This window comes from Opisthocomus hoazin, chromosome 2 (genome assembly GCF_030867145.1).
Source record: "Opisthocomus hoazin isolate bOpiHoa1 chromosome 2, bOpiHoa1.hap1, whole genome shotgun sequence".
NCBI classification, from domain to species: domain Eukaryota; kingdom Metazoa; phylum Chordata; class Aves; order Opisthocomiformes; family Opisthocomidae; genus Opisthocomus; species Opisthocomus hoazin.
Genome location: NC_134415.1, coordinates 89,992,208 through 90,006,522, shown reverse-complemented (window position 1 = coordinate 90,006,522; position 14,315 = coordinate 89,992,208). Strand labels below are relative to the sequence as shown.

The following is a 14,315-nucleotide window of genomic DNA, read 5'->3' as shown; positions in this document are numbered from 1 at the left end:
TTTTCAAACACAAAAATCTGCACAGATAATTCTGACCTCATGAAATGCTCACAAGTTAACAGCTGAGTACATTTTGCAGAATAAACCCCATATCCTTAAGATACTCTCTAGTCACCAAATATATTCATTAACATGACATGCAAATGTCTGAAAGTTAGATGAGCCATTATTAGTGCTCTGAAATACATAAGCAATATATGAATTAATTGTTTAATCGTATTGAGTTGCCTGTGGCACTAAGAAAAAGAAAAGCTAAATGTCAGAGTTTCAAACTGTCAGTTGAAATGGGTCCCAGATGTTAAAACATTAAGCAACCTAAAAATCAATTAACTTTGTTTTAAACAAAATCTTTTCCAAGGCAAGCTTTAATCCAGTGACTCAATCTTCCCCTTCCCCTCCCTGGCATAAATGAACATGGAAATTGCCTGTATTTAACATGGGCAGTGACTGAACTAGGCAAAGAGTACATAGAGCTGATGTAACGTAAAGATTTACATGTCTTCTGCCATTAGAACTCACTGTTTTTGATGAAGATTTTAGAGGTTATAAAGACAATACCAAAGAATATCTATCAAGTAAAAATGTTATGTTTTGTTTTTCTCTAAGAAAACAAGTGCTGTCGGTCATTGTGCAGAATACCAAAATGTAAGAAAGCTTAGGTTGTTATTATTCTGCATAAAACCAATGGAAAATAGTTATTTTATATGAGAACTTAAGCTAAAAAAGCCTGCCTACTTTTTAAAAAAATAAGGGGTAGTGTCAAATCCAAACAGGACTGTTTTTAGAAATATTATGAAACTTCATTTAAGAATGAGCAAATTCACATTATAAACATCTGCCATTGTTTTCAGTACAACACTGATTACAACAGTTCCCTATATTTTCCTTGAACAAATTCTACACAATATACAAAGGCTTAGCCCCAGGAAATGTCAAGAAGTATCAGAGGAGAGATTAACTGCTAAGGGACATTCACAGGAGTGTTATACATTTAAAAAGGGAAGAGATTACATACCCCTCTCCACCAATTCTTGTTATCTTTAGACGAAAATCAACAGAGTTCAGGCTGGGTGGCTTCCATTTCAAAATATCATCACATCGACCAGGCTTGTATTTCTGAAGCAAATTAAAAAGCAGTTTAATTATGCTTATTGGTTTTCACCAGTTTTAAAAGTAACAATTCAGCATTTCAGACTGTATTAGCTGTCTCTAATGAATTACAATACTTAGTGACTGAAACAACGAATTCCATTACCGTGGAGGTAGTTGTGCTTCACTACTTTATTTGCTGCTCCCTTTTAAAACTGCTTAGGCACTGTAGCCAAGCCACTGCATATAATGAAAAGCTGAGAATGGAAATAAAAATTAGCATACTTCATTATCTCTCTCTGGCTAATGGAAAATTTCAAGAAAGGAGATAAGACAGCACAGAAACAAATGAAAACACTGATAGGACATACAGAAAAGATACTTTTAAAATCATGTCAACATTTTTGAACAATTTTATGCACGATATTCATTATCCATGCTGTTGGCTGACACAACACGAAAAAGCCAGAAGTCACACACCACCAACTATCCGAAAGGCCCATCAGAAACATGTTCTTTCATACCAAAGTAATTTATGCCATGTAAAGATTAAAGACCTTCATAACATACAGGAACATAAATAAGGGAACATCTGTTGCTTAAGAGAAAGGGTACAGACTTGAACCAGAAGTTTTAAGGAGCAATTTTCTCTTAAATTAGAGCTTTGGTTTCTCACGGTCTCTTTTATCATTTGTTTTGGTTTACTAAGCTGTCATTTTGTTCATCCTCAGCTAATACTGAAGGCCAACCTGCTAACCCTTTCCTTACTAGAGTATCTTTCATGGCAATGGAGAAAATCAGAATTAACACAAATAGGGCAAAAGCAAAGGAGTAATTGAGAGACGCACTGAATGAGAATTTTTAGTTGTTAGATTGTTGATCCACAATAAAAAAATTTATGCAATTTTACCTAAAAAAACAACCCTCAAGAATGTCCAGTGTCTTTTGGTACCACAGCAATCACTAGCATCACATTGCACCTATGCTGCGTTAAATATTTGCAAAATACAAAATTTACTGATGACAAACCTAATGGCTCTTAAATGACACAAGCAGATGAAGAATTTTCTGGTTTTTGATGTAAGAATGGAAAGTTGTTATTTCCAAAATAAATGCAGCGTATCTTGCTTATCATTCATTGATGAAAAGATGGTGTGTGACTTTTGCTGGATGGTAAAGGTAAGCATCACATAACTGAAATCCAAATCAGCTCCAAACACTTCTAGCCATAGTTCTGATACACATGACAAAAACAACTTGCTACAAGCTTCTGGAATTTTAACATGGCTGCCTAGAGTGCATTATGTCTTATTTTTTTTGATCATGGCCCTTATACCATTTGAGAGTGATGGCTTAGAATCACAGAATCAATCAGGTTGGGAAAGACCTCTAAGGTCATCAAGTCCAACTGTCAACTCACCACCACCACCACACCTACTAATGCTTCAGGTGTTCTGTTCTGGTTCCTGTTCAGGTCATTATAAACCTGTTCCAAACATCATTATTGGAGTCACCTGCCCACCTTACTATTCTGCACTGAATTTCTCCACAATCTTCTCTTAAACATCTGAATAAAAATTGAATTATTTACCCTCGTCCCTGGGACAACATACAGGAGCTGCTTCTGACACCTCTTATGTACGCCTCCTCCCCTTCCACATCTTCTATTTTATTCCTTCCCAGCTATCTTCTAGTTGAAAATTGTCCCTTTGGAAACCAACTTCCTTCAATGGTCCCTCACATCTGCAATTCTTGCCAAATCAAATCAAACATCTCCTTTCACTCAGATCAAGAAACTAGTAAGATACAGCTATAGTAAAGTTATGAAAGTACATTTCTTTCTTTCTTCTCTTCCCATCCTATTTCTCCTTTGTATGATTTCTGTGCTGTAACATCGTCAGATATTTCAAGAAAGTTGGTTGCCTGTACACCTTTCCAAAATGGAATTTAGGAAAGTATTGTTTAAGCAATTTACAAAAAAAACCAGAAAAATCTTTCAGCAGCAAAGAAATATTCCTTTTGTTGCCACCATCCTGCTGTTCGCTCCCTCATTTCTCTGGCTCTTTTCCATTCACCAGAAATACCTTAAAATTCCAATGATCTCATCTTCAAATTCTTACAGTAATGACATTTATTTTACTCCTTAGCTCTTTCCTCTCCTTTCCCAAACTAAAAACCTGCTATCATGCAGTACAGTGTTAAAAGCATTTAAGGACTCATGCCATACATGCTAAGCGATATTAAACAGATAAAACAGAAAATACAAAATATGACGCTCAATAAAGCATTTAAGCTTTTCAGATCTTTTAAGCTTTTATACATAATTTTTTATACCTAGATAATGCATTTAAATATATCTTTAAGTATTTACATTTGTTTTCACAGAAAGTATTTATTATTTTGGTATATATTCAATTGGTTGTGTACATCGAACATGAGAATTAAAATAAACGTAGATGAAACTGAAATTTCTTTTTCAGTTCACTTTTCCTGCCATTTTCTTGTACTTACACCTGATATAGAGAGAATATGAAATAAAATTCTATATAACTTTTATTAATATGTCCCAGGAACAATAGGACAAAATACAGTGTTCACAAAGCCACTGCTTGTTGCTTGCTGTCATCTGTAGTTTCTAATTTGGCCAAAGACACTTACTACTAGTAAGTATTTACTACTTAGTTCAAATAAAAACTATGGGGAACACTTCTGTTTGTGATAAATTTCTCCACAGGCCACGAAAATTAATTTATGAAACAACTGCTACAGCAAGTACAAAGGAACACAGGGTATAGCTCAGTAGCTGAAATTGCTGGAGCAGGTGTGGATTGTGCTGCATGGAACAGAAGATTCATCTTAATGGTTGCTCTTCTGTCTTTTAGCACAACTAAGGGCTTCAACCATTCCATAAATGTGACATTTGTCAATCATACTTACCCTAATATCTTGTATTAAGCCCCTGTGTGGCACGGCTTCTAATTTATTGACTTGCAATAATCTTCCAAGCAAGACTACTGAAGTATTTACAATGACGGATTTATTAGTGTATACTCAAGGAATCAATTTATTTTTAAGCTGTATATTTTTGAGACCTTATGAGCTATGAAGACTAGAGCCAGTCTAATTGACTTCAGGAAACAATCTCAGCTGGTTTAATATATGGCTCAAAACTATCCTTTTACATATCATTCCTTTAAACAGAAGATAAAGAGAGGCTAATAGTCTTCAAGACAGAGGAAGTTTTCTCTTTTGTATAGAAATAACAGTCTCAATCAAAAAACACCCCATATTTTGTGTCTAAAAGGTTTATTTTGAACCAGCTTTTGTTGTTTTCAAAGCCTTGCACTGCCTAGGGCTCATACCAAGAGAGATGCTGAACAATCAAGCCCCATTGCTTCTATGCTACTCATAGCTTCATCTGCTTCTGTATGCATGGAAACACACTCAACTCGGAGGCTACCATTTTACATGTGCAGTTATAAATTTTTTATCCACGTACATTACTCTGCATAGAAGTTTCTGTGCTGTTTTATCACTCAGCCACTTTACTATAATCATTCACATTTAGCACCAGCCCCTGCTGACCCAGCAAGAAAACGTCACTTTATGGTTCATCCCGTTTTCCAACTTGCTTATGCGCAGTACAGGCGAGTCACCTCCCTGGTGACAACTGAACAGTATCCCATCCCTTGACCCCTACTTCTTAGGAATTCCTTATCTGTGCAAGAATCTTTTCTTTTAAGTTCCCTATCTGCTTTAGTTTCTTCAAGAGTTTTTTGTTAGAAACTTTGACAGAGGCTTTCTGGAGGTCTTCACAAGGAATACCATACGATCCTACTCCAATGATTTTTGATCTCTTGGTTGGAGAGGCATAACCTTCCTTTCAAAAAAGGCATGTAATTTTCCCCAACTATATCATGTTTACCCAGGTATAAATTACCCTTTATTGTGGTTTCTACTCCTTTGTCCAGTACAGACATCAAGCTTACAGGCCTTACTTCTTCCCTGATCTTCCATGACACCTGCCCGCACTCTCAATTTATTTAATTGGCATTGCATTTTCTACCCTCACATGCTTAGGCACCAATGTATATACTCCATGTAGAATCTACTATAGGATTTTATCAAACTCTTTTTCCAGGACTGATAAGTCATACCCTCCTGAAAGTCAGTAAGAAAACAACTTCACAACAGACAGGAACAACTATTCCAAGATCAGCAATGAAAAGCAATGTTTTGACAGGATATATCTGCATATCTGTAATTGCACTGCTGGATCCACAATTTTGACTCAAGTTTAATTATAAGATTAATTGGCTGGCTTCCTTGAAGGGAAGTGGGGGAGGATTTGTTCTTTAAGATAAAGTTATCTTTCTTGCCTTTACCTCTAGAATCAGCACAGTGTGAAAAGCCTCAGCTAAACTTTTTGTCCTATTAATAAAACAACGGAGGAAAAACTATCTCTGACACACTTCAAGCTAGCCAAAGAGATCTTGCCTAGAAAGCAATGGCAATAAAAACACACTTTTAACTATTACACTCAGTTCTGACCATTGTCATATAACACCATTCTCACTTCAGAGAAGATTTGTTAACTCTGAGCACTTGGTAAAGGCAACAGGTAATTTACTTGCATCTTTCCAAAATAGCTACAAAGGCTTAGATAAGCAATTGAACTTCAAAGCTCATATCAAGAACAAGTTACACAGCCCCCTCAGACTTCTCCTGTTACCACAAAAGCCAGAAATTCAGAGAAATTTTGCTTAAAATAAGAATTCAACCAAGGGCCATGTTAATAATCCCTGAGAAAGAGATTCATTTTTGTAACAGGTGGGACCATACACACAATGCAGCAGTAGTAAGTTCTTGAGTTTGAATGCTAAGTGCTAAATCAATTTCATTAAACATGAGCTGGAGCCAAACAAGAATTCTGCTTGTTAAGTATGTGAAAACTTCACCTTAGATGAATCATTGCATACTGCAGACCTGTTCTGCCTGAAGTTATTCTATATTCTAATTCCAAAACAAAATGTGAAGCAATCTGTCTGAGATCAAACTACTCCCTAGCATTTTAAATATAGCATTCATAGCAATGATATCCTCACCACCACCCCCCGACAAATATGCATGTACACGACTACTTCTAACACATACCAGGTCCCATGTCATCTTAAATACAAAGTTCATGCTTCCGTCCGAAACCTTTCAACCTAGTCTAACCACAGAAATCAGAACTCCACACCAAAAATGTATTTTGACAAATCAGAAACTATCTCAAACAGCTTTAAAGGATTGGACTAGATGACCTCCTGAAGTCCCTTCCCACGTAATTATTCTACAAGGCTGTAATCTCTCTTTGGGTGCCTGTTCTTTTAGCAGTCATATTGAGTTCACTTACACTAGCATTTTAGTTTGCAAAAGTAATGTACTTTCAAAACAAAACCCCCAGTTGCTCCCGCTTAGTTGTCATGTCTCGTATATCAACGTTAGTTGAGATAGCTGGGCAGCTCTGGTGCACACAAACAGGACTCCATTTACATAAAACCAAACTTTAAGTTTGGCTTCAGCGACACAGCTAATGCACTACACCCCACAGCACTGACAATAGAGTCGAAGGAGAAGGCTGCACCATTGCAATGCTACCTAGCACCTACCTAGCACAGATAAACCTGAGCTCTCAAGATATCCCACAACATCCTGAAATGCTGCTTTGAAGAAATAATGGTGTCAGTGCCTTCAAGGTGGCTATGAACTCCCAGCTCTCAAACTTTTACCACTCTGCTACCTGCTCAGCATCTACCAAACTTCTCTTCTATCGCTGTATTATTATCATTATTAAAATAAATGTCTTACCTTCTGTGGCTACTCTCTCCTGGCAGAACCCCAGCCCCTTTCTTTTCATCATTCCCTTGTTTTTCACAGCCTTCCATTCCAGTTAGGGCTTCTCCCAACAGCAGCATCAACAACCTCAGTCTCACAGAAGATTGAGCTTGGCCAGTCAGTAGTTGTCAACCTATGCTAGTGGAGCAAGAGCTTCTCCAGCAGTAGAACAGCTGGCAGAATCAAGTGGTTACTAACCTTAGGAGTGCTGCAGCGCAGAAGAGCACTACCTATTAGTATCACCTTAGCTCAAGAGGATGAAGGCTAGGGACAACACATGTGTCAAAAGTAGCATGGCAAATGTACCCCTATTATGGCAATATTGAACTTCAGGCAGGTAACAGCTCAACAATGAACCTAAAACTCAAGTGCACATCCAACACCCTGGGATGCAGAATCATCATTGAAGATAGTCCAACAGAAAGCACATCCTCTGGCATCCCTCTCCGGCTGCTGAATCTCATTGATTGCTAACATCACACTCAACTCCACATGCTCAACTGGGTCCACTCAAGCTACAAGTCAGGTTTTTTTGTTGGACCCTGATGGGCCATTTTAGCACTGCAGGGAAAACTGATGGGTTGGTGGTCATGTTGAACCCCAATCCCCTCCCCCATCTCAAAAGTACCAAGTCTAGTTGCCCCCTTCCTCCATAGTTATCCATAAATGGTGCAGCTTCTTTTTTCCTGTTCCTACAGAATCACAGAATGTTCGGGGTTGGAAGGGACCTCTGTGGATCACCTAGTCCAACCCCCCTGCCGAAGCAGGATCACCTAGAGCAGATGCCAAGTTTCAGCATCCGTGCAGGGACAGGAACGACTCTCACACATTGATGCAATGCACAGTCGGTTCACTTTATTGCTCCACTTGTGTGGTTATATACATTTTCCATATCTGTACACACGATCACGCTTATTTGGATAGGCTACAGACATAAATCACGCGCCGTTCACACACCCCATATTCCCTTATGATTGGTAACTATGCACTAACACCAATAGCAACAGACCGCCTCCATGTCCTTGAACACATCTTGTTTTTGCTAACCCACATCATGTGCACTATCAGAACTTTCTCAATTGCTATTCTTAGCTGCCCTTTCCAGCGGCCTGTTCAGTTATGCGAACTGTTTTGCTTAAGCAGCCTAGTCATGCTAACTCTCAAGCTACATCAACCCCAACAAGCAGGCTGCACAGGACTGTGTCCAGGCGGGTCTTGAATATCTCCAGAGAAGGAGACTCCACGACCTCCCTGGGCAGCCTGTTCCAGTGCTCCGTCACCCTCAGAGGGAAGAAGTTCTTCCTCATGTTCAGACGGAACTTCCTGTGCTTCGGTTTGTGCCCATTGCCCTTTATCCTGTTGCTGGGCACCACTGAAAAGAGTTTGGCCCCATCCTCCTGACACCCACCCTTCAGATATTTATAAGCTTTTATAAGGTCCCCTCTCATACTTCTCTTCTTCAGGTCAAGGGAAAAGCTAGCCCTCGGAGAACAAAGTTGTGTTACCTGAAGTTTTGCTGACACATTTCTTGTTAGTTGCAGATACTCTTCATATTCTTCCCACACAGGTTTTGGTTTTGATTAAAGCCATGTGTCTTCCCAGCATTTGCATTCAATGGGTGGTTCAGCAGAAAGCCAAAAGCTTGGGTGACGGGGATGGCAGCGGCCCATAATGAGGACGAAGTGTTACTCCACCCTGCTGCTTTCACATGGGACAGACTTTGCTGCTTAGTATTTTGTAGGAGGAAGAGTGGGGTTAGTTTCTGGGACTGCATTCTGGGCAGACAGTCTGGGCTGTGGGGTGGTGTTGACTCACCACGAAGACACCCACCTGGAAGGCTGAGTAACTTCAGCCAAAAGTCTAGAGGAAGAGGTGATGGGATCACCACGAGAGAAGTTCATGCCTCATCAAGAGGAGGAAGAGGAGGTTTTCTTGACAAGGGTGCCTTACTACCCTACAAAGCCTTGCCAGCCAGCAATATCTCCCCAACCCATGTTAAATATCACCCTCCTGAAGCGCAGCAGCAGCTAACACAGGCCACCTTACATTTCCCTCCCTCCACATCTTTCCTCACTCCTTCCACCTCCCAGCGACGGGAAGCCAGCGAATAACCCAGATTTCTCCTCAACAGCACAGTGCTGCTGCTTGTTGGCTATGCTTTCCCTCCGTGAACCGGTCAGACCTAGCCCTGCAAGGTATCCAGAGGGCTGCTAACCTGGCAGCCCCTGGCACACACCAGTTCAGAAAGAAGTTTCAAAAAAGGGCACAGAAGGCCCAGGGAAGATTTGTTTGAATAATCATGCTTGCCCAAGAGGTACGGCAGATTGAGCACCATTGGGCAGTGAGGGCAGATGGGGCAGGAGGGACGGGGTTAGCCAAGACAGCTACTGGGAATCTACTGAGTTCATTTAAATCATCAAATGTAATTTGCCACATTGCAGATGACATTAGCATTTAACCATACTGAATATGCAATAAATGGCAATTAAGTATCCTTGAACATGAAATATAAATATAAAATACAAATCTTCACATCTCTAATAATTTCAAGTTTCAAAGAAGTTACCTTGTTATTTCATATTTTAATATCAAGAAGAAACTTGTATCATTACATAAAAGGATATTCTGATATTTAGACTTACTTACCATCATGAAGACACTAAAAGCATTTTTTAAACATTCTAGAACCCTTCAGGTTCACAAACAGCAAGAAGTATTTGTTCTGTTGTAAATTCCACTCCTTTCCGTTATCAATATTCTTCTGCGTTTTAACTAAATGGTTTGCAAGCATCTTTGTATTCAACATGATGCTAAAGCTTTCACTTGAAAGGAAAAAGTTAACTACTGCAAACCTATAATAAAAACAAATCTGCTCCTCTTTCCCACTCAAAACAATGGTTAAATGCTTTCTCTGAAGAGCTTTACTTAATTCTTAGCCCTCTTAATATCCACAGGGCAGCTGCTGCCGTACCCAATCTAATAGCTGGCGTTCAGCTGTGTAAATATAAAGACAGAATGATTACCCAAAATGTGTTTTTATTTTCTTGCACTACAGACCCTAGATCATTTTAAAGAACCAAAGGGATCGATTAAAATTAATCATCTCAGGCTAGACCTTATAGAGAGATGAGCCAAAGAAACAGAAGTTGCTATCATTGTTGACAGATTACGTGAACAAGTCACATCAATGGATCAAGAGACCACAGGATGAAAGGCAACCACTGACTCAATTGTATATTCATAGATTTTTCTGTTTTTAAGACTGGAAACCATTACTGGTCTCACTGAGCGGGCTCTGTCACATATACGACAGAGAAACTGTTTATATCAAGTTTTTAATTCCTGTTCAAATTACAGCACACCTTTATGAAAGGGATACTGGGGTGCATTAGGGGGAGTATGGCCAGCAGGTCAAGGGAGGTTCTCCTTCCTCTCTACACTGCCCTAGTGAGGCCCCATCTGGAGTACTGTGTCCAGTTCTGGGCTCCCCAGTTCAAAGATGAGGAGCTACTGGAGAGAGTCCAGCAGAGGGCTACAAGGATGGTGAGGGGACTGGAGCATCTCTCCTGCGAGGAGAGGCGGAGGGAGCTGGGCTTGTTCAGCCTGAAGAAGAGAAGGCTGCGAGGGGACCTAATATATGCTTACAAATATCTTAAGTGTGGGTGTCAGGAGGATGGGGTGAAACTCTTTTCAGTGGTGCCCAGCGACAGGACAAGGGGCAATGGGCACAAACTGAAGCACAGGAAGTTCCGTCTGAACATGAGGAAGAACTTCTTCCCTCTGAGGGTGACGGAGCACTGGAACAGGCTGCCCAGGGAGGTTGTGGAATATCCTTCCCTGGAGATACTCAAGACCCGCCTGGACAAGGTCCTGTGCAGCCTGCTGTAGGTGACCCTGCTTCGGCAGGGGCGTTTGGACTAGATGACCCACAGAGGTCCCTTCCAACCCCTACCATTCTGTGATTCTGTGATTCTGTATCTGGGGAGGTTACCATGGCCATTTATTACACTTGTGCTTGAAAACGTATGCTTATTTCTACACTGAATCTTAATGCCTTAGTTTAGACTGAAGCCCAGCTCCCCATGTAATTACTTCCCTTTTTTTCAGATAAAATGACTAAGTCTGAGTCTCACTGCATGGGTATTTTTCCAGTTGGCTAACGTACACATCTTCATAGTGTAATTTCACAAAAGCCTTTAGAAAAGTAGGCAACAGAACTGAACCGACTATTCCAATATTCTTTTCACTGCTTATGTATACAGCAGTATACAAAAGAAAGTGTCTACGGACTTTGTATGTTTTTGCATTGCATTGAAAGGTGTTGATAACTAGCTGAAATAATTCTTTTCAGATTCACGCCTTTAGCTGGGACTTAATACGTTTGCTCCTAGGTATACAGCCCACATTTGGCTGTATTCAAGCACCAACATAAGACCAAATGATCCTGGTTAGCCTATGTGATTGATCTTTTGGGAAAATAGATAACTTTGTTGAAAAAGTTAGAAATAGTAACAACATGACCATAAACAATACACACAAAAAAAAATCCAAATCCTCTCATTAAAACCCTTCATTGTAACATACTTCTTTATCTGACACAAAAAATAAGAAGAAAAAACCCAAACACAAAAAATCTACCTGAGCAATAAGTTATCCCACCTGCAGTTAATCTGTGACTCGGCTTCTTCAAGTATTTGCCTCTGCCTCTTCTAGCTTCCCTTCTCAGTTCCAACTCCTTCTGTTCCTCAAAGCGCCCATACAGAGAACTTACATCCTCCCCATATTGCCCACAGACACCCACTGCAATAACCCTGTTCTTCCCCAGGTATTCTATTTTCTTTGCCTGGTAAAAAGCTAGGCAAAAGAGAATGTGGCACCAGGATTGTCTTGGTCCTTGATGAGTAAATGTGATTAACACTTGTTCTTGCTGTATATTGAGCATGACACTGAGAAGTGGAAGAAAGAGATACACTAGTCTGATCGCAGGCCCACAACACTCAGGAGCAGAAAGTCCAGCTTTTCTTACTGAAGTCTGAGGCAAACAGGTTATTTGAGAAGACTGCTTTGAGAGCAGCGGACTCAAACCCCCAACTCATATCCTTGGAGGTGAAGGTCAACTGTGTTGAACACTATGGCATTTATGTTGTTTAGCGGTGATCACTGGTGATCAGCGAATCAGCTTCAGAGATTATCCATCATACACCCAGGGAAAGCTACTTTGCATGTTGATGATCTAGGTGACTACAAGCACAGGAAAAGTGCCAAAGTCCAGTGATCTGGAATGGCCAACTGAAAAAAACATCAGGACAACACTATCTACTAAGACCCAATATTATCAGACAGTAAGAGAAAAATATTATTGTTTACTCCTGCATTAAACCACCATATTTGGTTGTTACTTAAAATACGTCAGAGGTGGCCAAACTTATTATCCATTGCACACCAGAATCTTTATAGAGGTCAAGATTTGCCAAACTGTCCATCTACATTACGCCAAATACATTGCACACACCTCAGAGTTAAAAAGTGAACTCTTAGAAAGTCTCTCACTGAGGTCTGAGCATGTGAAGGGTCCCTGGGCATCCCACAGACACTGGCCATGCTAATTTTTACTTAGCTCCAGTCTTTAAGTAGCCAGAAGTAACCACCACTGTCCCTATCATCACTGTCATCCTGTCCTTCCCTCGCCCATCATTCTCCTCCCAGGACAACCATTGTACCGCTCACAAAGTACCATTTGGCCATTCCTTGTGTACATCCAAAGACTCTGAACCAGGTTTCTAAAGAAACAGCTGAATCACAGAGAAAAAAATAGCCTCATTAAAATCAAGTTCTACACCATAATTCTGTGGCTTAGAAAATTTTATTTAGCCTCATAAGAGCTAATGTGAGCTAACCATGATTGTAAAGGATGAGAACTTTTTGAGTAGGTTCTAGTGAGAAACGTAATTGTGGCTGCTCCCAAGAGAACGTATTTTTCCCAAGAATAGTTTAGAGAAATTCAGGCAATTAACAAAATGTTTGATACCTGTGAATCCAGCTGAGACAATTTATTAAGATTTCTAGAATGCCTTTTATAAAAAAAACAACAACTCATGTTTCTGATCACATATGAAAAATTATTTATATGCAGGGTATTCAAGTCTACGAAACTGTATCAAGCAGTTGACATTGAACTGAATGTTTAAGTGCGCATTATTTCTGAAGGTTGAAAAACATACTTGGATGCTTAAAATATGCATTTAGGGGCAGCAGAAAATGATTGTAAAAAGGCAGTAAAAAAATGGGATGCTAAAGCTGAGGTACAAACAACATTGGCTGATCAAGTTTGGAGAGTCTGAAGAATTCAGAGGCATCTAAGAAATGTCTATCAATGAATGCAGTAGATGAAACTTTGAGAAATGCAGGTCAGCAAGGGAAAGATGTGTTGCATTTAACTTGTCTGTATAGATTCTGCTAAGAAAGGCTGCTTTAATGAAATCTCTTCAATAGCACTCAGTGCCTCAAAGTTGATTAGGATTCCTTTATTCTTCAGAAAACTCAAACATACCCAGTAGTGGTTTCTTTCCTGTAGATATTTGACGTAATTTCTGTATAAGCTCTTGAAATTTTAAAGCAGGCATTTTTTTAAATAAATATGAGGCAACTGTCTCTATAAAGGAAAGACAGGGAGTTGTGATTTGTAAGTACTCCTAAGAGTGATCAGGCTCAAAGAAACTTCTGGGTAAACACCAGTACTTTCCAAACACTTGTCATTTGTGAAAGGCATCTTCACAGTTGAGTGAAAACAGAAGAATCTGAACACTGAATGAAAAATACATAAGAACACAAAATGGCTGCAAAATTTGTATCACTCCAAAACATGATCCAAACGCTTTCCAACTTCACGCAAACACTTTACACACCTTGTATCAAGTTCTTCACCGAGTACAACCTGTGTCTAGCTATGGACAGATGGTCATGATGCCCTAACTAAAAGATAATGACAAAAAAAGTGCAAATTTCTCCCTTTAACTAAAAATAAGAGAAAATAATAAATGCTAATTTTAATGCTTAGTGTTCTAAATTACCAATTCAAACCACCTGAACAAAGAGCTGCAATCCTCACTAAACAGCAGCTTTTTGTCTGGTTCAGTAATTTGATCAGAGTACAGAGACATGCTGATGTTCGTATTTGATCAGCTTGAAAATAAGATTGTTAATGAACTCCAAACATTATACAAGGTACTGCTGTCACGCCATAGAAAGTAAATCGGTAAACAACTTTTAAAGCTCATAAAAGATTGGAAAACACAGGTTCCTTGGCTAAGCTCAAGTCATCTAGTACCCAAAACTAAGCCAAAAGA

The 14,315-nt window shown here is 39.5% G+C and overlaps 1 protein-coding gene across 1 annotated transcript in view; it reads right to left on the bottom strand.

The window, feature by feature from the left end:
* Positions 1-14,315, bottom strand: part of RNGTT (RNA guanylyltransferase and 5'-phosphatase) — a 195,156-nt gene that overhangs the window by 66,940 nt on the left and 113,901 nt on the right. The window contains exon 13 of the mRNA XM_075414382.1: positions 1,016-1,116. Within this exon, the coding sequence (XP_075270497.1) occupies positions 1,016-1,116 (101 nt within the window). The remainder of the gene's footprint in view (positions 1-1,015; positions 1,117-14,315) is intronic.